This window comes from Salvia miltiorrhiza, chromosome 2 (assembly GCF_028751815.1).
Source record: "Salvia miltiorrhiza cultivar Shanhuang (shh) chromosome 2, IMPLAD_Smil_shh, whole genome shotgun sequence".
Taxonomy (NCBI): domain Eukaryota; kingdom Viridiplantae; phylum Streptophyta; class Magnoliopsida; order Lamiales; family Lamiaceae; genus Salvia; species Salvia miltiorrhiza.
The window spans coordinates 31,474,272-31,499,664 of NC_080388.1; the positions used below are offsets into that span (position 1 = coordinate 31,474,272).

Consider the following 25,393-nt stretch of genomic DNA (forward strand, 5'->3'; position numbering starts at 1 on the left):
CCAACGCATTGGGTCTTAGAGTGAGTCTTGTTTGCTTCCTCATCAATCAGTCTGGAGAAGGAAGTTCCGCTGTTCGGGAGATTGAACAGTTTTCTGACAATCTGAGAGACGTTGAGAGTCTCTACAACACAATCTGCCGAGGTGTAGATACTGACTTTTGAGATGAGCTCTTCGGAGTCGTTGAAATGAAGATTCTTGTAGAATTCTCTGACAGCGTCATCAAGTAGATATTTCGCTTCACTGGTGACGAATTTGGTCCATCCGTGCCGGTGGAGAATTGTCGAGACTTTTGCATATTCAGGCTTCTTCTCGAAAGATTCCTTGTGCACGGACTGTTCATATCTGACTTCTTTCTCGATCGGAGCCTTCTTCTTGTTGTCATTTTTCTTCATGTTGGTCTTGGCCATTTCGAATGTGAAATCTGAGAAGAGAAATTTGCAGAGAGTAATCTCACAGTAGAGTGCTGTGGATTTTGGGAGTTAGAGAGAATGCAAAAGTAATGGAAGATGGAGGAGTAGGCGTAATGAATAAAGTGTGATCGTGGAGAATGAACAGTTTCCTAGGGTAATCGAAAAGACGTGGGCGATTTGAAATCTGCGCGCCAAGTCAGGTTTAATGAATTTTGACATCCGTAATTAATGCCCGTCAGAGGAATACCTTAAAATAAGAGATTTAAACTGATATGGAATATTGGACACGATCTCTTGCTGAAAATAGGCGGCGTACAGAGCATGCAATGATTTGAAAAGATATGCCCAAAAAGAGGTGTTCAGAAATTGAAAGTCCAATACTAAATGCAAAGTCGCCAGTTAATCATTATGACACATAAACCCTATTTTCTTTATCAGTCAAAGATAAAAGCGAATAAAAACAAGTTCCCAACAATCAGTCAGGAAAACAGTCAAGTGCTGATAAAGCTTAAGCAGAGTTCCCCCTAAATTAGATAATCCATTATCAACTCAAGTAATAAGGCACAGAGAACAACGACTGAGTAAAAGTAGTAATCGTAAATCAGCTAGAAATTCATTGAAAAACAAATTTGCTTATGAGTGCAGAAGAACAAAACAGGGAAGAATGAACTAAGACAATCTAAGAATATCATTTACAAAATGAAAAGTTTCTGATTAGATGACATTCCTTGATCTTCCTTGGTCCTCAGTTGATGCGGAGCTGTTTACTTGGTTTCCTTGGAGGACTTCCTTTTGGTTCTTCAATCATCTTCCCTTTTCCCTTCTTGTCTTCTTCTCGTTTGTCTTTGTCATCAGACTCAGGAACACCGCTGTACTTGTTCTGTATTTCCAGTTGCTGTTGAAGATGCGTGACTGTTGATTCAAGAATAGCTATTTTGACTTTCAGCTCATAAGTTGCTTCTTCTTGAATGAGCAGCCTCTCGTCCAGCATTTGAAATCCTTCATTAGTGAGAGGTCTTGCAGGTCTTTGATCTTCAGCTGGTGCTTCTTCACTTCTTGCGTCGGCTGGAGCAGTCTGACGCGGTGGAGACTCACGGTGGACTTCAATGTCCTCAGTGTCATCTTCTTTGAGAAGACCTCTGCCCAGTCATGGATAGCATCCCAGAGATTAGTGACTTTGAATTTCTCAAAGATGTTGTTCTCTAGGGCTTCCAATTCTTCTGCAGTGAGAACTTCATCAATTTCCTTGTATTGAGAATTGGGCAGGGTCTTGACGAAGATGAAGAAGAAGTAGCTGACGAGATCCCGAAACTCTTCAGGATTCAGGGTTGCTATGATTGAGGGAAAAGTGGTTGTGACACAGTGTTCGGACAGTTGTGTCACAAATTTTTTGAGAAGGGCAGTTTGATTGACAGTGGCTGAGGATGAGGATGCGGCATTAATGTCAGCAGGTTCATCAAACTTCGCCTTCTTGTCGAACCCTTCCAGACAGAAGTGGAAGAATCCTCTGAGAGGAAGTTCTTCTGAATCAGTTTCTCTGGTGTCGGTTGCTTGTGTCTCCTCTGTCTGTTGATTTCCTTCATCTTGTGGAGGAACAGTGGGAGACTGTTGCTGAGATGTTTCAGAGCTTGGAATTAGCACTTCTTCTGAAGCTTTCTGTGCAGCTTCTTCATGATCTCCATTGAGAGAGCTTTGAGGAGTGTCAAGTGAGATCTTGACTAGAGATGACAAACTGTCAAACTTTCTTTTGATCGAGCCTCGAGTCTTGTAGCGTGGCTCTGTAGTGGAGAGAGGGATTTCAGTTGACACACTGACATTTCCTTTGGCTGAGCTTTTCTGTCCTTCGAACAGATGGATGGTGGAAGACACTTGAGTGATGTTCTTCCAGAAGCATTGAGTCTCTTTTGCACTGTAAAGAATCAGTGATGAAACTCTGGTTCCTTGACGTAGATGCTTGGTGGAATGGGATTCCTTCTTTTCTTCAGTAAGGATCTGAAGATAGGCCTTCTCCCAGTTGAATGGGCCTTTCTGAAGCAGGGCGATCAGCACTAGTTTGTGTGGTCTTGAGAGATGACCAGGGGATCCAAGAGTGCCAAACCAGCATTTCTTGATCATTTTGGCGATGGGTCTGAGATGAGGATGTAGTCTTGATAAGCTCAGAACATTAGTGATGTTGTGGTCGGCAGATGCATCACTCATCAGCGTTTCTCTCGTGAGATCTGTGGCTTCGTCATCGGCAAAGAATGGGGCTGGTCCGTCAGTTGGGAGATTGAACACTTCTCTTGCCGCTTGAGAGATGTTGATGGGTATCTTTGTGGAGTCTGAGAAATCTCCATTTGTGAACACAGAGATTTCGGTTTTGAGATCACCAGTTGACTCATCAGTCTTGATGTTGTCGTAGAATTCTCTGATCAACGACTCGTCGAGAAGAAACTCCGGTGAGCATTGAAGAAATTTCATCCATCCGTGACGTTCCAAGATTTCATTGATCTTGTTGAAATCAGCAAGATTCTGGAGTTCCTCCAATGTTACAAGGGATTCGTAACACACAACTTGTTGAGATGCTGATTTTCCCATGTGGAATTTTGAGTGTAGAGGATTTCTGCAAAAATCTGTAAATTGGTTCTCACAGAGATTGAAACTGTGGATTTTCACTGTTAGCCTTGCAGAGATAGCACACTCAAGGAGTTTTGCGCAAAAGATTTCTCTGAGATTGAGTAAATCTTTTGTCGAAGATGAAACGTTTTTAGTAGAGAATGTGAAAGATCGTGCACGAGGCGGTTTCAATAAACTTTTGAAATCCGTACAAATGGAGACGTGGCACGTGAATCACTCCGCTTGTTAGTAAAAAGGGAGGGATCGTGTGATCGTGTGTCATCCATTTTGAACGAAGTTTGCACGTGTCAATTAAAAAGAAATGAAAATGTAAATATAATGACACGTCAGACTAAGCACATTTCAGTCGAAAAAGATAAAGAAAAGCAGTCATAATTACAAGTAGGATTGTTGAGAGAAGCTTACACAATGACTATCACTAGATTAGTCGTTGATTTAAGTGCAAGTTCCCCCTGGAGTATATGACTGGTTCTCCTTCGGTTTCTAATCTGTCGACTGTTGCTGCTCGTTCCTTTCTCGTTTCATCATTCTTCTGAACTGAAGTGTTCCTTCATGAATCACTTCTTCAAAGACTTCTGATGCCTTTTTGAATTCTGTCTCTGTTTCCTCGAGACGTGGCAGAAGTTCTTGTTTCTGAGACTGAAGTAGTTTCAGTCTGTTGATCAGTCTGCGCTTTTGAACATCTCTTTTGTCAGCTTCGTCTTCATCTGAAATGAAGTGGCGCATGACGATCCTTCGAGCATCTTGCACAAGATCAATCTCTCTGATGATCTATTTGTGCTCCCTGAGGAGATTTTCAAATCTCGTACTTAGGTGTTGATACTCTAATCGTGCTTGATCATATCTGCTCGTTCCTTCTGACTGTGAGTGGGTTGGACTCTGATTTTCTTCTGGAAAGATGAATCTGTCTTCGTCAGCAGAATCCAGTGTCCCGATCTCAAGTCCGTTGATTCCTCGAAAGTATGTATGAACATAGTCGCTGGAGGAGTCTTTCTTGTTCCTGTACATTGAGGATATAACAGGGAGAAACACACAGGAAACAGGAAGAGAACACGGAGCAAGCAACCTCAAGAGGAATCTTGAGAAAAGATTTTGATCAAAAACAAAATGCCCTCATTAGGATCTAGTTCAATTAGAACCTAATCAGATACAGAGTGTTCTTGCGAATAAGCTGCTCTGATACCAATTGTTAGGTCCCGGGGGGTCTCGAATAGGTGTATAGGGGGGAATACACCTATGGGCTATTTTTACAAAACTCCTCAATCAGAGGGATCTCAGATAGAGATCAAAACGAAACTTTACATGCAAACAAAGACACATGTTCTACTGAAAACAGTTTTGACCAAACAGGGTTGACGACTGATACTGAAAACTCTTCAGTAGGGAGTTATCAGTTAAGTTGCTGGAACTTAACTAATTCACGTAAGGGCTTCAGTCGAGTTTGCTAAAACAGAGATGATAACACTCTTCCTGACTATCTGAAGATAGATCAGTCAGACTGATATCATACGCAGCGGAAATTAAACTTAGTTTCGCAATATCCTCGGTGGAGCACGTTGTTGGTCTTTAGGTTTCTCTTTGCAGTTAATCAGTGTTCAATTTATCAATTGAAATAACACAAGTAAGAATGTAAAACTGAAAGCGATAAACAACACAGAGATTTTTACGTGGTTCGGAAAAACCCTTTTCTACATCCACGGTTGGTTGATCAGACCAACAATCCACTCCGCAAGTGCTTAACAGGTGCACTGCAAACTAAACCGTGTGCTTGCCGGGTGCACACAACCGTACCACTGAAGAAAACCCTTCTTCAGTACCCACGCTTCACTCGCGTCGGATTTCTCTTGCTCAGCACAACCCGTGCTAAGACTTCTCACTCAGAGTCAGAGTACCTTCCTGAACTCCAAATCACTCAAACACTCTTTTGGGGGGAGGTTTGAACGAGTGCCAACTATACTACAAAGAACAAGTTCTTTGAAGCAAGTTTGACCTTTGGCTTCTGGGTAACAGAGGTTTGCCTAAGGTCTAAGAGAATATGTGTAATCAGCAGTGACTGATTTTGGCTTTGGAATTCTCTTCTTCGATTCAAGCTTTGGGGAGGTTAAGCTTTAGGCTGAGTAGCAATTTCGGCAGAGCTTCAGCTTATGTCGTTGAATCGGTGAAGGTTGAAGTGATCCTCGAGCGCTATTTGTAGGAGAACTCTTGAATAGATCCGTTGGCGTAGAGCGTCCTCAAGATTTCTTCCGTTGGAGAGCAATTCGAATTTGGGTTGAGGCTTCAATCTTCGAGGTTTCTTGTCTGGGTGGAAACGGCTCTCTTGATGGACATGAGATGTGACGTCTCTGAAAAGTAACCACCAGATAGGAATGACCTTTGCAGAGATAAGATCCTGAGATCTCTGCATTTACTGCGGCTGTACTCTTGTGAGTATGTGGCTTTCTCTGAATGTTGGAAGATCAGTCCGAGGAGGAATGTTCAACTGATACTTGACTTTAGTATCAGTCCATTGCGCGCATTAAGTAATCAGTTCCTAACTGATTCTTCAACTGATACTTCAGTTGGTATCTGCAGTCTTCAGTCCTTCGTTCTTCAGTCTTCAGTCTTCAGTCTTCGACACCGCAAGCTAAACTAGAACCGAACTCTAACACTTGAGTTCAAAACAATTCTAGTCTATTACAATTACGACCTATGAATTTTGGTATCATCAAAACAAGGATTAGGATATTCCACAAGGTTCCCAACAGAAATCTTTAATCCTCTATCAAATTTATAATAATCTCAATCGGATGAAGAATTCATATAAATCATCTCATTTCACATTGATTTTTTTTAATAAGATTTCATCAAAATAAATCCTATACATGAAGAAGCTCTTGCTCTCCAAATTAAAATTTACATTTAACTAGCACACGCCCATTCGTGCGATGCACGATCAGTGAAACTGAACGATATTTTAAATAAATAAATATGCATATTAAATATAAATAAATGTAAATATAAATCTGAAAAATGGTTTCATCGATGAGTCGTAAGTGCATACATGTCATGTAATTTGAATAAATATAACAACAATTATTTTTATATGCATCAAAATTTTTATTTGTGCATTTTACCGACAAATATTTTTTATCAATGGGTTAGCAGAAAAAATAAACGGTTGAATGTGTCATTCATTTTTAAAAAGTAAAATATGGAGTATATGACTTATGTAAATTTGAATAGACATGCTGCTACAAAATTAAACTCTTTAATTTACTTTTATTTTATATTTTAAAGAGAATCAATAATGATTCTCCAATTAATGATTTTCCAATTAATCATTTTTTTGCTTCATAGATAAGTAATTGTCAAACTAATATTAAATTCAATTAAGAAATAATCATAACAAATATGTTAATATAAATAAATATAAAAATTCATATAAAAACATACTGAAAATTTAATAAATCTAAATCGCATTTGAAAATCTATTTTAATATATAAATTTATATTAATATAAAATTCACTTTAAAAATCATTTTTAATTTAAAGAGTTCTAAAATGAATAAATATAAGTTTCATCTTTTTAGTTGCATTAAATTGTTATAATAAAAAAATAAATAGAAAATATGAAAAATGAACGGAGAAAGAACCGTATAATTAAAAGAAATCTATATATTATATAAAAGAGCAGTATAACGGCTACTTTTTCCCACCAAAATTTCTCTCTCCTCATTTTTCTTTTTTTATTTTGATTCTTTTATAAAAATCGTCAACTTTGATTAATAAAAAGATATTCAACATGGATGTTAAATTAAAGATAACGAAAAGATCTTTAATTTGATATAAACATTATAAAAAATAAATTTAAAACGAATAAGTTATTATCAATTAAAGTTACAAAATTATTTTTTTTCTCTCTCATCTTTTATCTCTCCTTTCTCTTTTATAATTTCTTTTAATTATCAATAAAAATCAATTAATTGGTAATTGAAAATTTATATATTTTCAAATTTGTGTTTTTTATTGAAATTATATCGTGGATAATTTAAATTTTTTATTTAGATTTATATTTATATTTAAATTATAGTATATATTTAATATGCATATTTATTTATTTAAAATATCGTTCAGTTTCGATATTGATCGTGCATCGCACGAGTGGGCATGTGCTAGTTAGAAAAGAGAAAGGAGAGATAAAAGATGAGAGAGAAAAAAAAATTGCAACTTTAATTAATAATAACTTATTCATTTTAAATTTATTTTTTATAATTTTTATATCAAATTAAAGATCTTTTCGTTATCTTTAATTTAACATCAATGTTGAATATCTTTTTATTAATCAAAGTTGATGATTTTTATAAAAGAATCAAAACAAAAAAAGAAAAATGAGGAGAGGGAAATTTTGGCGGGAAAAAGTAGCTGTTATACTGCTCTTTTATATAATATATAGATTAGTTGTATGATTGAGATTAATAGAATTTGAATTGCTTTGTCAATTCAATTTGACCAAATTTATTTAATTAAATACATAATTTAATTTTAAAAAATAAATTGGTGTGATTAAGTAAATTATTTATTCAATTTCATTTAGTTATAAAATAATATATTTGTATATATTTCTAAAAATAAAATTTGGATACACATTGATTTTTATGAAAATTTATCAATCAAATTACTAAACAAATTAATACAATTTGAATCTCGAATCAAGTTTCTTAAGCTTCACATGAGATGATTTTCAGAACTTAGAGCATCTACAGTGGGGGTGACTTGAAAGCTTACTTGATAGAGGGGGGACCACAATGAGTAAGGAGGCCACAGTTGGATGACTTGATAGCTTACTTGATCTTTTTAGTTTTGATTTTAGTATTTTTCCTTTAAATTATTTGCACAAATTTAAATAACACAATTTACTTCAAATTTAAATTGCATTAATAACATAAATCTTAAAAATTTAAAAACATATCCTAAAATAACTATTTCGGCTCCAATTGGAAGTACATTTGAGCAATCAATTGTTTGTGCAACTCGATCTCATTGATGATCTCCTGCGCTACCCCGTCGGACGAAGACGACGAAGTATCATCGAACCCTTCGGTCATTTTTTAAAGGTAAAGAATGAAAATGTACTAGAGAAAGATGGAAAGATTAAATGTTTGAATGAAGTGGAGAAGTGAGGGATATTTATAGTGAGGGAAATAAAAAATATATATATAAAGAGAGAGAGAGAGAGAGAGAGAGAGAGAGAGAGAGAGAGAAAGAGAGAGAGAGAACGGCTAGAAAGCCGTTGGAATTCTTGGGAATCAAAATGAGAAGAAAAAAAAAATGAAAATCTACCATAGCCGTTTCAATTTTCAAAATTCGATTTTGTAATAAATAGGCGCGTGTGTGACACGCGCCAATTCTTAAAGCTATCAGGGCATACCCGATCTATCGGGTCTCCCTTGAGTAAGGAAGAGTTGCAATGGGGTACTCGATCTCCCACTTACTCGAGTAGGTGGGATCGAGTACCCCACTGTGGGTGCTCTTAATTATGGTCTTTCAAACTTTATATGAGATAATGTTCACGATTCAATTTTGTTCTTTCAAATTTCAAACGGGGTGGTGCTCGAAACTCATTTATGATATTTCAAACTCCACATGAAATAATGCACAAGCATTTGTCAAGATTTTTCATGTTGCATACAATATAATATGTTTAGAAGTAGTTATGATCCTACAAGCTTAAGATGATAATGATCTTTAAAGTTGCACACGAGATAATTTTTGTAACTTAGTTGTGGTCATTAAAAGTTCAAATGAGATGATACTCACAAGTTAAAATGAGATGATTCTCGAAACCCAATTATAATATTTGAAGCTAATAATTAATGCATAAAATTTTGTCAAGATTTTTCAACTTCCATAAAAAATGATGTTTACAAGTTAGTTATGATGTTGGAAGCTCCAAATCATACAATCTCACAAGTCAACTTTGAGTTTTAAAGCTCCAAATAGTGGTGTTAAAAAAATTAACGCGTAAAAATTCAATTTTTGTATTTTAAGGTCTACATGAGATGATGCTAAAAAATCTGGTGTTCAAACGTTAGATATCGTCTTTCAGGCGTTAGATGATGATATGATCCTACATAGTTTAGACGAGATGATGCTCAGATGAAGAAAATCTTCAATCTTATATAGACCTTTTTCAAAATATTATTAAATAAAAATTTATATAAAAATAATATTTATTATTCTAACAAAAAATTAACATTTAATTAAAGAATATGGTTCAAATTAATATAATTTCAATTATATTATTTCAAATTAAATAAATTTAAAAATAATTTATATATAAATAATTTCTTATATAAAAATAATATCATATAATTTAAATAATAATATAAAATAATTACCCGTCGAATTTCGACGGGTTACACACTAGTTCTCATAATAAAAGGTCAAGCGTGGGAGTCAGTGCTATCGGAAGAATCACTGCCTTAGTAGGGAAACTCTACAAGCAGGTAGGCATTACTTTCATATATATATATATATATATATATATATATATATATCAAGCAAAATAAATATTTACATTTGAGCAAATTATTATTTTCAGAAGCAATTGAATTGAAAATATTTCAACTATTGTCTTGCCATAAATGTTTTAGATTTTTATATGATATCTATCTGTCAATTTATAATCGAATTCGGATCCCGAGCGGATAGCTATCCTATCGGGATTAGTGTACACAGTGACCGTGAGTTATCGAGCGGGTTGGCCGGTCAAGTGACCGTGAGGGGTGGCCACCTCTCCGGCACACAGCTTCAGATATGATTGATTACAAGAGAACTTAGACTAATCAGTCGAACTTTAGAATCACAAATGAATTTAGTATGCTTGGGCCTTTATAAATAAAGCCCCCCTGGCTATACTGTTGAAATAGCATGACAATTCACAATTTTATAAGTATGTATATAGTTTCGGCATATGTCTACTGAGTACTTTGTACTCAGCCCTGCATATATTTCTAAATGTGCATGTTGAGCAGCGATGGATGATGATGGGGGTGTCAGGTGGAGCTTTGTCATAGTTATTAAATAAACTCTTAGCGATACATGTCTTCATACATGTATCATGTTCTCATTTCCGCTGCGAACACTCAGTTATGATGCAGTTTATTCTATTTGTGTTGAACTATCAAATTAAGGGATTGTGTAAACACTTTAATCGGATACTCATGACCGATTACTAGCTATTATCTATATGTGTGTGTGTTATTCTCATATGATATCTCAGTCTTAATTCAATTCTCTCAATATTATTCATCACTCATTTCTATCCCTTTTTCTAAATTTTCTTCCCTAGTCACGGTTCCCCGGCTTATTTATCCTTAGTTAAGTTCGATCATGACAGCGACAGTACTTTGGCACCAAAAAGAAAATGTGGCGTACTGGAAACGACGATCTTCAAATCTGATGCATTTAATGCCGTTGCAGGAGCATTTAATGTGGATCTCTGAGCTTCAATCCGAAGAAGAAAGTTGACTGATAAAGCTTCAATAATCAGTTGTGTTTTTATGTTTTACTTGATCAGTCGTTGACTTCAGTAAGGTTGTTATTTGTATCTCCAGTATCTTTCCTCAGTTTATTAGTCTTTAGTCGAGCTTTGATCTTCAAAGTCTTCAGTTTTCAGTTTCTTCGGTCTTTGTCATCGAGTGTGGATCTCTGAGCTTCAATCCGAAGAAGAAAGTTGACTGATAAAGCTTCAATAATCAGTTGTGTTTTTATGTTTTACTTGATCAGTCGTTGACTTCAGTAAGGTTGTTCTTTGTATCTCCAGTATCTTTCCTCAGTTTATTAGTCTTTAGTCGAGCTTTGATCTTCAAAGTCTTCAGTTTTCAGTTTCTTCGGTCTTTGTCATCGAGAAACTACATCTATCAGTTATCTTCATTCTAGTCAAACGATTGAACTCTAACAGTTGAGTTCAAGCAAGAAGTCTAGTCTAAAGAAAATAAATCTAAGGGTTTTGGGATCATCAAAACTGGAATCGGATATTTCTTCTATTTTCTAACAGAGGGGTTTGAAAAGGTGGATGAACCTAGCTTTTGTTGGACTTAGGATATAAGAGATAAGCTTGTTCCTCCATTTGGAAAAGCTTGAAGAAGAGCTCCTCCTTCTCCAATGGGGTACTCAGCTGAGAGTTCAAGTAAGGTAGTGAGAGATTTTCATTTTTTCCTTGCTTCCAAATTGTGAGTGGCCGAGAGAGAAAGAGTAGGAAGAGGTAGATATATATTATCTTCATTTATTTAGGCTGAAAAGATGAGTAGAAAATTAGAGGTAGCTGCAATCTTTCTCCTTATTTCTTCTTGATTTAGCCGCTTAGGTGAGAAGGAAATGATGGTCTACATGCTTTTCCTTATTTGGTTGCAAAAGTGGCTATAGAGAGGTAGAGAGCATGGTCTATTTTCCTATTTTTCCTCGTTGGCATGTACATGTACAGTATGAGTGAGAGATGGGATGTAGTTGTTAATTTTCCCTTCTTTTATTCTTGTCAGTCGAGGGTGGAGAGTTGAGGGATGATGTACAAACATATATATATATATATATATATATATATATGTGTGTGTGTGTGTGTGTGTGTGTGTGTGTGTGTGTGTTGTGTATGTTTTTAGGCATGTGTTAGAATTAGGAGTGTGATGAGATGATAAAGTGGCAGAGGGAAGTCTTGCATGCCTTAGGGTGGCGTTAGATGGAGGCTTAAAGTATGAGGTGAAAGACTTTGATTTAGATATGGTAAAGTTGTGACATGATATAAAGTATTTGCGACGTTTTAAAGTCCGACTAGTCGATACGTAGTTGCCAACACCCGACTTCTCTTTTTCGCATTTTATTAGTGAAGAATAAAAATGAGTAACATGCCACTTAAATTTCAATTAAAAACTCCAACGTTTGAAATTGAGCATGAATAGTGAATTCTCGGTTTAGCGAAAGTCACTAATTTCTTAATAGATATCAAATTCTCAATTCGACTTGCATTGTTAAACTATAAGGGATAAATATTATTCGTTATATAATACAAAACCCCAATTAATAAATAATAGTGCAATAAATCAAGTTTGATAATACCAGGGTATTACAAAATCAAATGTTTAAAACAGAGACAATCTTGATTCGATTTCAGGGATAATGGGTATCCCTTAATAGCTTTGCGTAAGCCATTATACTTGCTTAATTATCTTATTCTTTACCCCTATCAAATATTGTCACAAGTTAAAATCAGCTCCAAAGGAGTTATCACATCTTTACTATTTTGCATAGATAAAATATCTAACATTTGCTCTTTTATAGAGTTGAAAGGTATTCTACTTATTCTTGCAATTAGAATATCTTGATGCCAAATGCAGGTTTGATTTAACAGATCAATACTGAAGATTAATTTCCAAATACTCCCTCCATCTCATTATTGATGGCATGTTTTCCTTTTTGGGTGTCCCATTAATATTGGCTTGTTTCTATTTTTAGTAATAATTTTACACTACAAACAATGTGGCCCCACACATCTTTACACACTTTTACACTACAATCTTATTTTCCTAAATACACATGCCCAAAGAAATATGCCAACAATAATGAGTCAGAGGGAGAATGATGTTTGACTATTTAGATGTACACATGCACCCCTCTTGGTGAACTCAAATTTATAAAGCTCGACCAGGAAATGAAGGCTTAAAAGTCATATAATTGATTTATGGCCCAAAACTAACAATTAATGTGAATTTGCGAGTTGTCTAAAATGTTGTTACAGACAAAAATGAAAAATCAAAGTCAAACCAACACCTAGACTAAGCTGTGACAGAGTTGTGCACCCTTAACGATGCAGCCCTAGCGGTTCAGCCACAATGATGCAGCCTAACCTTGTAGGCCCAATGTTTTGCTCCAAGAACGTACTTTGACTTCGCGAAGACTTTCTACAACAATGTTGTTGTTTGAAAATCAAGATCACTATCGCACAACAGCATCAACATTGTGACATCGAATTTAGCCATGTCACTTTAAGTTTTATAGTCTAGTCAAAACATTAGTCCAACTATGTTTTCACCAAACTATGGAGAGAATTTGACGAGGATAAAAATATGCATCCCTTGAAGACTGAAGATTAAGGCAAATCCAACCGAATTCCGTCGATAACAGCGTTGTTGATAGGTTAGCATCTCTGATTTCCGTAGATTAATTTGGAGCTATATCTTAAAGATTATCACATGCCCGATAAAGATTATAACGAAGATATGGATAAACACGAAGAATTATACCTCTATTATAAGTATAAAAGGAGTCTTATTCCTACTAAAATTCTTAGTATTTTAACCTATAAATACATATAACACCTCATTGTAAAAATATACGCTATCTACGATTAGGAATGTCAATCTTGCCTGAAACCCGTGGGCTGGCCCGATTAACCCGCCATCCGAGAGGGTTAGGGTTGAATATTTTCAACCCGATAAAAGTTACAACTCGATTAGCCCGTAACCGAATAGCCCGACACCCGATAGGGTCGGCCCGACTAATCCGATGGGCTAGCCCAAAACCCGAATACTTAGTATTAAATATTTAGATATAAAAATAAAAAAATGACAAAATATTATAAAGTCTCATCATTTCACTTTTCTGTATTTTTGAGATGCTTTGATTCTATGAATTCAAACTATTGTTGGATATTTTATTATTTTTCGTTAACAAAATTGAACATTTTATTGTTACCAACTTATTTTATATGTTAGGTAATGTTATGTAATCTTGATGTTTTTTTCAATATCTTATATTTTTGCATTTCATGTTTGCTAAAATTAAAAAGATTGACTGGTACTACTAGTTGAAATAATAGGTGTGAATCATGAAATTTGTATTAATATGACTATAATTTTGTCCATATTTATTTTAGGGGTAATTTTATCAGAATATTCGAGAATTGGCATAATTTATGAAAATTAAGTTGATGATCACTTTTTATTTTTCAGTATCTATATTGACTATCTCAAAATTTTCATCTTTTTAATTTTACTTCTTTTTTATACCTTATCTTTTAAATTAAATACATTTGACACGTATACTGTTGTTGTGAACAGCTCTTCTTTATTGCACACTGTTACGAGCAGAAAAGGATAAAAAAAAAAAACAGTAATTGCAAGATTTCTTCAAAAATAAAATATTTAATTCTATAGAAATACCCAATTTAGCCTCTAAAATCAACATTTTGTTTTCACCCCCACCCTCTCTCTCTCTCTCTCTCTCTCTCACACACACACACACACAAGCATAAAGATCTGGGGTCCTTTTCTCCCTCATAACACTCCCTTCGAATTCTCCGCTCAGTGTTGTTGCCATTTGCAGGTATGTTACCGCCATATTCTTCGTTTTCTTAATTCCCTACTCCACTTTAATCTCCCTCCCCCTCTTATCAAAGCTTCAATATTTTATTATCCACGTATTACATTCTGATCCACCGATCTCGATCCATTTGAGGTGAATTGGTTTTTTGTTATTGATCAAGGGAAAGAGTGTGGGTTTTGTGTTTATTTGCCTTTTGTTCTTGTTTCATATCATTTTCCTTCAAAGTCAAGGTACTTAGTTTTTGCGGTTTTTGTTGGGTTCTGCTTCTCTGAATCAATTGGGATTGCCTGTGTTTTGTCTTTTTTCAAGATGAATTTACTGCTAGTTCTAAGATTTCAAAACTCAATTATTTAATTTACATGCCTTTTTGGAGTGTGATTAATTGCTATTGAAGATTGAATTTTGATTGCCTGATCTGCTGTGTGGATGTGTTTCTTGGGCAAAAATTGCATCTTTTGGAGTTGCGGGGGGTGTGTTTGAGTTATTTTGTGGTTTAATGTTGCTCCCTCTCTGATTTGAAGTATTAACTAAAAGTATGATTTTGAATTTCTATTTACATCACACGTTGTAGGAAGAATGCACAGTTGAAAAATTGAACCTTTAATGGCTCAATCTCTAATCCTATGGCCTTTTTCCAATCACCAGCAATTCTAAACAACAGAACTTGTAACTGTGAATACTCGATGTTTGCTGATCTAAGTTTCATATGCTGAATTTCTAATAAATTATGCTAATTTATAGTTGGCTGTGTACTATATGTATTCAGTAAATTTTAGTTAAGCTTATTGTCTCCTGCTTCAGGAATCGAGATCTGCTTTATACCTTTTGACCTTAGCGGTGTCTACATATCATGGGTATGGAGGTCGTAGACTCTAAATTAGCCTTGGATGCTCTGAGTGAAACCGATGTGTCGGCTGAAGTTGGAAAAGTTGACATAAAATTTGGCTCTCATGGTGCTGAGGAGCCGACTAAAGCTGTGGAACTGAATAAACTTTCGGAGTCCAATTTCCCTAAGGATGTGGTTGATGAGTGGCCTGAGCCCACACAGATTCACTCCTTCTACATTGTTAGATACCGAGCATTTGAAGACCAGAATCTGAAGGCCAAACTTGATATGGCTGATAAAGATCTGCAGAAAAAGAACCAGGCGCGCTCACAGATTTTTGAGAAACTGAAGACCAAAAGGGTAAAAGCCTTAGCACTTTGTGTTTTGCATGTTAATGATCCTGTGTATAATGAAATATGGAATATGATTTGAGTAGGTTTATGTATTTAGATTACAATGTGAAGTCATGAACTGCTGAAGTATTATGCTTATAATTGGCATTGTTTTAACCTTTTTCTTTTTAAAGTAAAGGGCTATCTAGCCAGACTAAAATATTATTTCTCTTTTTACCTAAAATATTGCTGTGGGTAATTCTTGGGAACAGCTTTGATGCGGGCCCCAAGAAAAGCATACGGTATCACCATATTTTTAGAAGAGATGCTTATTGCACATTTCCTGGTTATCTCATATAGAATATTGATTCGAGAAATTTAGCACTCACTCTAAACTGCTCTCTCTGGGATGCAACCCAAGTATTTATTTTGATGTAGGTTCCCAGTTGTTTGAATAATGATAGGGAGGCTATTGTGATTGAACGTGTTTTGCAGGCTGAAAGGGCGGACGTCAGAACTCAAATACATTCCCTAAGTGTTGAGAACAAACAGTTTAGGTCAGTATTGGATGAAAAGAGAAAAGAAATGGAACCTCTCCAGCAGGCTCTGGGCAAGTTGAGAGGCTCGTCTGGTGCTAGAGATAATAGGGGTTCTGGTGTATGTTCATCTGAGGCAGAACTCAATGATGTTGTAAGTCTTCAAAGAAATATATTTAGTTTAGAATTTTTGTTTGTCTACATATGACATTACAATCTAAAATCTTCTGTCACTGAAATTACTCAGATCAAAAGCTTGCAATACCGTATTCAGCACGAAAGCATTCCTCTCAGTGAAGAGAAGCAGATTCTCAGGGAAATTAAACTACTTGAGGGAACAAGGGAGAAGGTTATCGCAAATGCTGCTGAGAGGGCAAGGATCCAGGATTCATTGGGGCAAAAGGAAGATATCCTGGACCAGGTCAAAGTAAGAAGCTAGTCATGATTTTTCTTTTAATTTTTTTTATTCTTTATAATTTCAGCAATCTACAGATGACATTCCTTTGCATTAACTGGTCGATTGTTTCTAACAACCATGCGATTTTTAGTCGATAGGAGTGGATCTTGATGGAGTTCGGAAGGAGAAACAAGTGGTCTTTGCCAAGATCAAACAGCTAGATGAAGACAAGTTGGCTCTAGAGAAAGAGATAAATGCCTTAGAAGAAGAACTGACTTCAGTTACCGAAAAGAGGGATAAGATTTTTCAGAACATTACTGAAATGAGGAAAAAACGAGACGAAGGGGTATGTTTCTCTATATATTATGTTGAGAATCTTGATAACTTTGGTTCATTGTACTTGTTTTATGTCACCATCTATCTAGGACTGATTATGTCATAATTGTATTTGTGAACTTTTCAGTTATCTGGTTGATTTGAATATCGAGATTTATATTCCATGAACATGAAGTGATTAGTGTGGTTACCTCAAATTTGATATCAATCAATTAATTGAGTAATACTCTCTATATAAATAAGCTGTGGTTTCCTCAATTTTGATAGTTTCAAAAGGCTTATAGATTCATATTTACTAGTTCAAAGTATAGAGTCTCTCTTCTGTTCCAGGATTTCAGCACTTAATTTATTTAAGGGATATTCATTTTTATGATTAGTGAGAATGGATTATCTTAAAAAGGAAATCTGAAAAGTTCAAAAGTGAATGGCTGGAATTGATTCAATTTTTTATGAGGTCATTATGCCATTTCTTCTTGTCGTTAGATTAAACTTTCTTTTTCTAAGTTGTACTTACTCTATTTGCTATAGTTACATATCTTTCTCAATTCCTGAATCTAATTTTGTTGCTATGTATTTGGGATTTATTTTAGATATCTGTTTAAAGTCAGTATTTTAGTCTTCAAGTATTCTCCTAGTCATTTTATGTCTGTTCGTGCACGAATTTACATTTGAATTTGATCATGGAGTGGCTGCTTTGACTTGCAGAATTCCCCATTCTACAATAACCGTAACCTATTGGCAAAAGCTAAAGTACTTGCAGCAAAAAAGGATATCGATGCTGTGAAGGAGCTTTCAAATTCAGAGGTTTGATAAATTCTGTTGAGGCTTATGTTGCATTTGGATATGAAGGATTTGGTAAATGGATTTTAAATCTATTGCAGCAAATAAATTGAGGAAGTTATGATGAGTAATGAGTTCACTTTTTATGTTGTACTCGAAATCCATCACCATCATTTCGAACTAATTTTGACTCCCGCTCGTTTCCCTGCTAGGTTGAGAATTTCATGGCTCTCTGGAATGCTAATAAGGCTTTCCGGGCTGACTACGAAAGTAGAATCTTGCAATCACTCGATTCGAGGCAGTTGAGCAAGGATGGCCGCTTGAGGAACTTCGACGAGAAGCCACTAGTGGCAGTTGAGAGACCAGTTCCATCAGAGGCTGAGGTTGTCAAAACGAAAGTCAAGGAAACACCCAAGGAGGAAGCCGCTCCCCTCGAGCAGAAAGTTGGGAAAGCGAAGAGTGGTAAAAACCATAAAGAAGAAACCAAGAAAACCGAATCTGCCTCGGAGAAAAAAGACAAGGAATACGAACAAGAGGCCCCTCCTGCGGAAAAACCGCAGAAGGATACTCGTCAAGTAGTAATCGACGAGAAGAAGCTGAAGGAGCTTAAGAGAGAGGAAGAGATCTTCAAGCGTAATCAGGCGGAGGAGAGGAAGAAGAAGCTGGCAGAGAAGGCAGCTACCAAAGCAGCGATAAAAGCTCAGAAGGAAGCCGAGAAGAAGCTCAAAGAACGATCTTGTTCCTCTTTATCGTTTCAGCTAGATTTCCCTTTATGAGTAATTCAACTTATAGTTTTTCATCACAATCTATGCAGGAGCGTGAGAAGAGGGCAAGGAAGAAGAACGGAGGCGGAGGTGCTACTGTCGAGTCTGAAGAAGCTGGTGAGACTGTCGGGGAGGATGCTGAGCCGGAGAAGGCGGAGGAGAAGGTTGAAGTGCCGGTGGCGCAGAAGAGCAAGGAGCGGAAGGAACACGCGGTGAGGCAGAGGGGGCGCGCAAGGGGGGCAGATTCGCTGCCCAAGGCTATACTGAAACGCAAGAAGGCGACGAACTACTGGATGTGGGCTGCGCCTGCGGCGGCGTTGGTGGTGATTTTGCTTGCGGTGGTTGGCTATAGCTATCTGAGTTGAGGCACAATATATGTTAGAAGATAATGAAAAATGAGAAACTCCCCTTTTTGAGTGCGTGTTCTTTCTTGTTAAGGCGCCTGTGTTTGTAGAGTGATGGGACACTTTGAGGTTGTAATGTTTGTACAACAGTTTGGTTTAAAGTTTAAACAGATAAATTACACACTTGCTTTTTTATTTTTATAAAAAGGATGAAGATTACTTAGGATTTTATGTCGAAAAATAGTTAGAGCCGCGGCTCTAATAAGGGCCTCGAGCCGCGCTCCTTGGAGCCGGCAGGCGATGTTGTGCCCCCAACTCGAGCGTTGACTCCTTCCTCTGCTTCAGTAATGACGCGTGTCACGTGTGTGTATAAAAAATCGAAAATCAATTTTTTCACAACAGAAAGGCTAATTTTTCATTTTCTTTAAACAATCGTTGCAGTCAATGGTTCTTTTGTAAATTTTTTATTTCTTTTATTTGCCTATAATTTTAGGGGGGTGTATTAGTTGTGGAGTTTAATAGATTTCTATGGATTTTAGAAGTTTGGGTGTATTCGTTCCAGACTTTTAAAAGTCTGCAGAAATCTGGGTGTATTCGTTCAAGACTTTTAAAAGTCCATATAAATCTGGGTGTATTCGTTTCAGTCTTTTTAAAATCCATACAAATCTAGGTGTATTCGTTATTCCATTGACTTCAAATCCGGAATGACTTTCATGGATTTCATCCAAAAAATACACACGACGAAATCCGGCCAAGAACCACGAGAATTGAAATCCATGGATTTTTGAGCGAGCGCTGAGTTCCAGTGCCCGCGGCCAAGAAGCCAGCGAGCGCCGGAACTCAGCACCCGTTGAGAATGTCCAGCGTTGGCTGGGTTTGAGCGTGCGCTGGGTTCCCAGCGGCCGCTGGGTTGCAGCGGTCGCTGGGCCCAGGCAGCCCAGCCCAGCAACGCTTTTAAATACCCAGGTTCAGGGTTCTCCTCACACATTCGCCACAGACGCCTACCACCCCTTAAAAAAGAAGACAAGTTCAGGGTTCTATATTAGCTTTTAGCCAGGTATTTTTTTCATAAATTTTATATCTTCATAGTATTTTAATTATGCAATTTTTCTATAGCATGAATCTTGTACCTTTATAAATTGTTAGCAACTGTATGCTGTGTTTCTATTGCATGTGAGTTGATTTTAGTTTTTTGTTGATGTTTTTTGTTTTTTATTTTTATTCATTCATATAGTACTGTTCGGTGTCTAGTAATATTATTATGGGAGACTCTCAACCACAAGATTCCAAAAAAAGGGCAGTGTATGAAGCATGGACGCAGGAACAAAGTGATGCCTTGTTACGAATTCTGGCTGAATCTGCAATTAGGGGATGACGCGATAATAGTGGTATATTTAGCAAAGCAACAGTAGAGGAAATGATATTGCCTGTTCTCAATGAAAAACTTAGGTCCAATAAAAATTATAATCACTACCAAAGTCGTATCAAATGGTTTAAGAGCCGTTGGACTGCGTATTCAAACCTCATGAAGTTTAACTCTGGTTTTGGTTATGACAACGACACCAAAAAATTCACGGCCCCAGATGAAGTATGGGATGCGTATATAGAGGTAAATTTGTTATCAATTATTTTTTAAACATAATTTAATTTAAATAATATAGTTAATTAATAATTTTCTTATTTATGTTTTTAGGCTCACCCAAAAGATGCATACTTACGCACTGGGAGTTTTTCGGATTATGATGAGTTGAGGCTTGCTGTTGGAAACGGTGTGGCTGTAGGAAGAAACGCAATTGGAGTTGGCAGTGCTACTGATGCTAGGACAATAGGAGTTGATGAAAGTAGAGGTCCGCTCATAGAGGAGTTGAATTACGATACTGCTACTGAGGCGTTTGTAGTACTGGGTGAAGATGATCCACCGTTATCCGGCTCCAAATCACCTTTGGAGCCCACTGAAGTGCCTGTGGAGTCCACTCAGAGAAGAGCTCCCGCCAAAAGAAGCAGATGCCAGTTTGAGACAAATTCAGGCCACACTGAAAATAGTTCGCATCAGGAGCTCATGGTAGAAATTAAAAAAGTCACTAGCACAATGGATCGAGTTGAAAGCCTCTTCGTGAAACGAGATACTATGATGGAGAAAAGAGAAAAGGAAAAAAGTTTTACAACTTGGGATGCTATCTTAGAAATTCCTGATTTGAGTGAAGATGACCGCTACACAACATTTGACTTGCTTGTTACAAAGTCACAAAAAGATGGATTTATGAAAATGACTGTTCCTCAACGCAAAAGATGGATAGAATTCAAGACTAGGAAATAGAGGATAGTTTAGTCATGTTTTTTGAACTATGTTTTTATTTTTGTTTCACCATCTTTTTATGAGTACATTGTTTTGTTGGTTTTATGTTTTAATACTTTATTTTGTTGATTAATGAATAGTTTTTTATGAGTATTTTTAAAAGGCTATTTTTTGTGAGTCCCTTTTATTCTTATTTCAATTATTGTTTCATTGTTTTAAATGGCAGCATGAATTATGAAGATAAAATTAACATTGCAATTGAAGAAGACATAGATGAAGAACTTGATGATGAAATCGAAATAGAGATGGAGATTGAACTTTCTGATCTTGTTAGGCAACTGATGGAAGCAGCTAAGGTAGTTATCACTCTATTGGGAAATATTATGATGTAACACCCCAATTTTCATAAACTTTTCAAACTAAAAACTTGAAGAACTAATAATAAAATTTCTTGACTTTCAAAATTTAAACTAATTTAAAATCAACTTGCCGAAATCAAAGTAGTAACATGGAAGAAAAAGATAAACTAAAAGAAAAAATAACATGTTCAACTTAAATGTTCAATGTAAAATCCTTATCACTAGTCATTCTCCACTTCCATGGCCACCTCGACTCCAGAACTGCAAGACTGAAAAGATAAAGGGGTGAGCATATTGAAAATATACTCAGTGAGAAACCATGCAAATATTCACATACGCTTAAACATGCAAATAATTCACATTGTCATACACATATACTGATAATCTGATGGACGAACTGAGAGCCCCTGAACATGTATTTCAACATGGCTGAATTTCTGAACATGTATTTCTACATGGCTGAACATGTATTTCAACATGGCTGATTTTCTGAACATGTATTTCTACATGGCTGAACATCTATTTCAACATGGCTAATATTCTGAACATGTATTTCTACATGGCTGAGCAAGTATAATCAAACATGAAATCAGAGCATATAAAACCATACATGAATATAACCACAAGCATATAATCCCTCACCTTAAAGTCGAAGCTAAATAAATCAAATCCGGAAAGAAGGTCTTAATAGCGCCGCACCAGAAGAATTCGTCAAAATCGCAGCTGAACAGACCAGTCATCTTCAAGCCTTCGTTTGAAGCCTCAAACGTCCTCAAATTGTATTTTGCCCAGAAATACGACTTCTTCGTCTTCGAGAGAGCTTTCCGTGGCCACCTGTTTCGCTTGAATCGAAGTTCTGTGGAGGAAGTTATGGCCGTTCTCCCGAAACTGCCAGAACTTGATTTCCTGCGAAAATCTGACTCCACACGTTTCTGGCCCTCTCTGCTCTCTAAAACCCTAATTAATTAGTGTGTCCGTCTGTTTTAAGGTTTGAAAATAGATCCCATATTTATACTAGTTTTTAAAGAGTTCTAGTTCTAATAGGAAACAAAAATAATACTACTAATAATGATAATAGTCTAGATAAAATTAATGGTGCATATCTATATGTATCATGTAATTATTTAAAAAAATAAGCTATACAAGAAAATACTATTAATTAAACTTATAAAATAAATCTAAATTATCGGGGTGTTACAATTATGACGCTACATCCGACTGCTGACAACGCTCTAATGCGACGACCAAAGACTAGGGAAGGATTCCATTTTATTACGAGAATGATGGATGGAGATCCGAGCCAGTTTCGACAGTTGTATAGAATGTATCCTGACGTCTTCATCAAATTATGCCAGATCATTAGGGAGAAAGCCCATGTGGATGATACACGATATACAACTGTTGAAGAAATGTTGGCAACATTCCTCATCATTGTAGGGCACAACGATCGTTATTGTAACGTTCGTCAAAGGTTTGGTCGTTCGCATTTTGCTACTAGTCAGAACTTCAACAAAATGTTGAGAGAATTGAACACCATAGCACCGGACATGATGGTTAAGCCGACTGGCGCAATACCCGCTAAAATTCGGGAAAGTACCAGATTTTATCCTTACTTCAAGGTATAATATTTCTGCTCTTGTATTATATTAAATATTTTTGGTTTTTGTATAACACATTCACCTATTATTTTAGGATTGTATCGGGGCTATAGATGGCACTCATATCCCGGCCACGATAATAGGTAAAGACGTGAGCTGTTATCGTAACCGTCATGGGGTGAATTCGCAAAATATTTTGGCAGCTTGCAACTTTGATTTGCAGTTCATCTATGTGCTTAGTGGATGGGAAGGCTCAGCCCATGATTCCAAAATTTTAAGTGATGCGTTGTCTAGACCAAATGGACTCCACGTGCCTCAAGGTAAATATTTTCTAGTAGATTGTGGATTTGCTAATCGTCGTCAGTTTTTGGCTCCGTTACGTGGCGTTCGATATCATCTCAAAGATTTCGGTGGTGACGGTCGTAATCCAAGAAATGCAGATGAGTTGTTCAATCTTCGACACGCATAATTGCGAAATGTGATTGAACGCATTTTTGGAATCTTCAAATCATGTTTCACAATTTTCAAAACAGCTCCTCCGTTCCCTTTTCAGACACAAGCAGAGTTAGTTTTGGCTTGTGCTGGATTGCATAACTTTCTCCGAAAGGAGTGTCGTTCTGATGAATTTCCAGTCGATGTTGAAGAAGGAAATGTTGCAGCAGATGTTGAGAACGATGCGGACATTTTGGATTATCTTTCTCAAAGCCAACTGTCTCAGAGGAATGAAGCTAATGCATGAAGAGCAAGTATTGCTAATGCTATGTGGGAAAATAGACACATAACTGAAACCGATCAAGACACACAGGCGGAGACCGAAGATAATAGTTAGGGAGGTGTTTTGATGGATGTCGTTGAATTAACGTTTTATTTTTCAATGTTGGATTTTTTATGGATGTTGACGTTATTTTTAGATTTTTTTTAATGGATATTGGTTGATTTTATTGAGCATCAATTATATAATTAGGGGTGTATAAATTGGGGATTTGATGAATTCCACGGAATTCAGCATGAATTAGGGGGTATTTGTTTGGGATTTGAGTAAAATTCACATACTTCGAGCATTCTTTTTTGGAGCTCCAGCGGCCGCTGGAAGGCAGAACTCGCTGGGTTCCACCAATACTGAAACCAAAAACAGCTTTCATTCTAGCCAAACTAATGCGATACTCTCGCTCATACATCCTAACTTTAATCCATTTCATATCACCAGCCATTTCCACAGTAGTCATAAATTCATAGCATAGAGGATCATACCCAGAAAATTCAATATTTTTAGCATACCATTTCATCCCTAGATTCTTCAAATACAAACCAACTTGCCGCTCAAGATTCAAATCAGTAATCAACTCCCAATTCAAGTAATGCGGAGGAGTAATATAGTTCGAGTTAAATTTCTTAAAAATTTCTCCCTCTAATTCGCTTTGCAATTCAAATGGACATTCATACCTTTCGCTCAAAGTAAGCTCCCCTCTACCGACGTTTGCGTTCTTCGTTCGGACCATTATATCATTGAAGGTGATTTTAGAGGGTAGTGGTATGGAAGAATTGTAGTTGAAGGTGATTTTTTTGGGGGGAGGTTCTGGAGCGGCGCTGGAGAGGAGAAGAATGAAAAAAATTAGGGCACCAGCGCTCGCTGGCCCTTTATATAGTGGTTATTTGGTCCCAGCGCTCGCTGGGTTTCCAGCGGTGCTGGGACTCAGCGGGCGTTCGCATCGTGGATTTCAATTCCAGAATTATCCCCCAAATTCTTCGAAAATCAGTGAAAATCGGGGTGAAATCCAACCACGAATTCTTTGAAAGTCGTCTGGAATCTATGTGAATTCCATGGAATTTAAAATCCATGGACTTTTTAAAGTCTGTGGAAATCCACAACGAATACACCCCCCTTAATCTAGTTTTATTTATTGTAATTTCTTTTTAATTATTGTAATGCTTGAATTTCAATTTGATGAAATTTTTAGTTTCAAAATTTAATTATTTATTTTAACTTTGAGCAGAGAAGTGTTGGGTAGCAGTTGCGATGCGAGCCCCACCGAGAGCAGAGGCATACGAGCGAGTGGAGGGAGTTGCGCGGCTAGAGCGCGTGCACTTTGGGCAATGCACGCGTCGGTTGTGCATTTGGGCTTCGTCCGATGCGAGTTTGAAGCTGTGTTTTGTATTTATTTATTTTTCTTTATTTTTTTGAAAAATTTGAAATATGCGATATTTGACCGTTTGCAATATTTTTCGTCCGACGTGGTGTATACTTGAGTGTTATATAACCGTTTGCAATTTACCTTGTTTTTTCATCTCTTATTATTTTTTTATTCTTTTTTTGCTTAAATTTTGTAGCTTGTGGGTTACTTCATTTATGAATCGTAATGTTATAATTCAAATGGTAAGAATAAAAACGGGCAAAAAAATTTCTATATATACCTATCCATGGTTCATATATTCTATAATAATAT

General features: G+C 36.4%; 1 protein-coding gene across 2 annotated transcripts; it reads left to right on the forward strand.

Moving 5' to 3' along the window:
- The first annotated feature begins 14,232 nt into the window (after positions 1-14,232).
- Positions 14,233-18,922, forward strand: LOC131013336 (proton pump-interactor 1-like). Of its 2 annotated transcripts, XM_057941410.1 has the most exons (8): positions 14,233-14,381; positions 15,183-15,567; positions 16,035-16,229; positions 16,323-16,502; positions 16,624-16,818; positions 17,514-17,612; positions 17,801-18,314; positions 18,401-18,922. In XM_057941410.1, the coding sequence occupies exons 2-8, from the start codon at positions 15,232-15,234 to the stop codon at positions 18,715-18,717; spliced, it is 1,836 nt and encodes a 611-aa protein (XP_057797393.1). In that variant the 5' UTR covers positions 14,233-14,381; positions 15,183-15,231; the 3' UTR covers positions 18,718-18,922. The 2 variants fall into 2 exon arrangements, with proteins under 2 accessions (XP_057797393.1, XP_057797391.1); XM_057941408.1 differs by having other exon boundaries at positions 14,365-14,513; positions 17,801-18,922.
- The last annotated feature ends 6,471 nt before the right edge of the window (positions 18,923-25,393 follow it).

What these genes read in the sequence shown, in the direction of transcription:
- LOC131013336 (XM_057941410.1), top strand. Translation starts at nt 15,232, where the DNA reads ATGGGTATGGAGGTCGTAGACTCTAAATTAGCCTTGGATGCTCTGAGT. An exon ending in AGAAACTGAAGACCAAAAGG is followed by an intron (nt 15,568 to 16,034) that starts GTAAAAGCCTTA and finishes CGTGTTTTGCAG; the next exon opens with GCTGAAAGGGCGGACGTCAG. An exon ending in GGAAAAAACGAGACGAAGGG is followed by an intron (nt 16,819 to 17,513) that starts GTATGTTTCTCT and finishes TTTGACTTGCAG; the next exon opens with AATTCCCCATTCTACAATAA.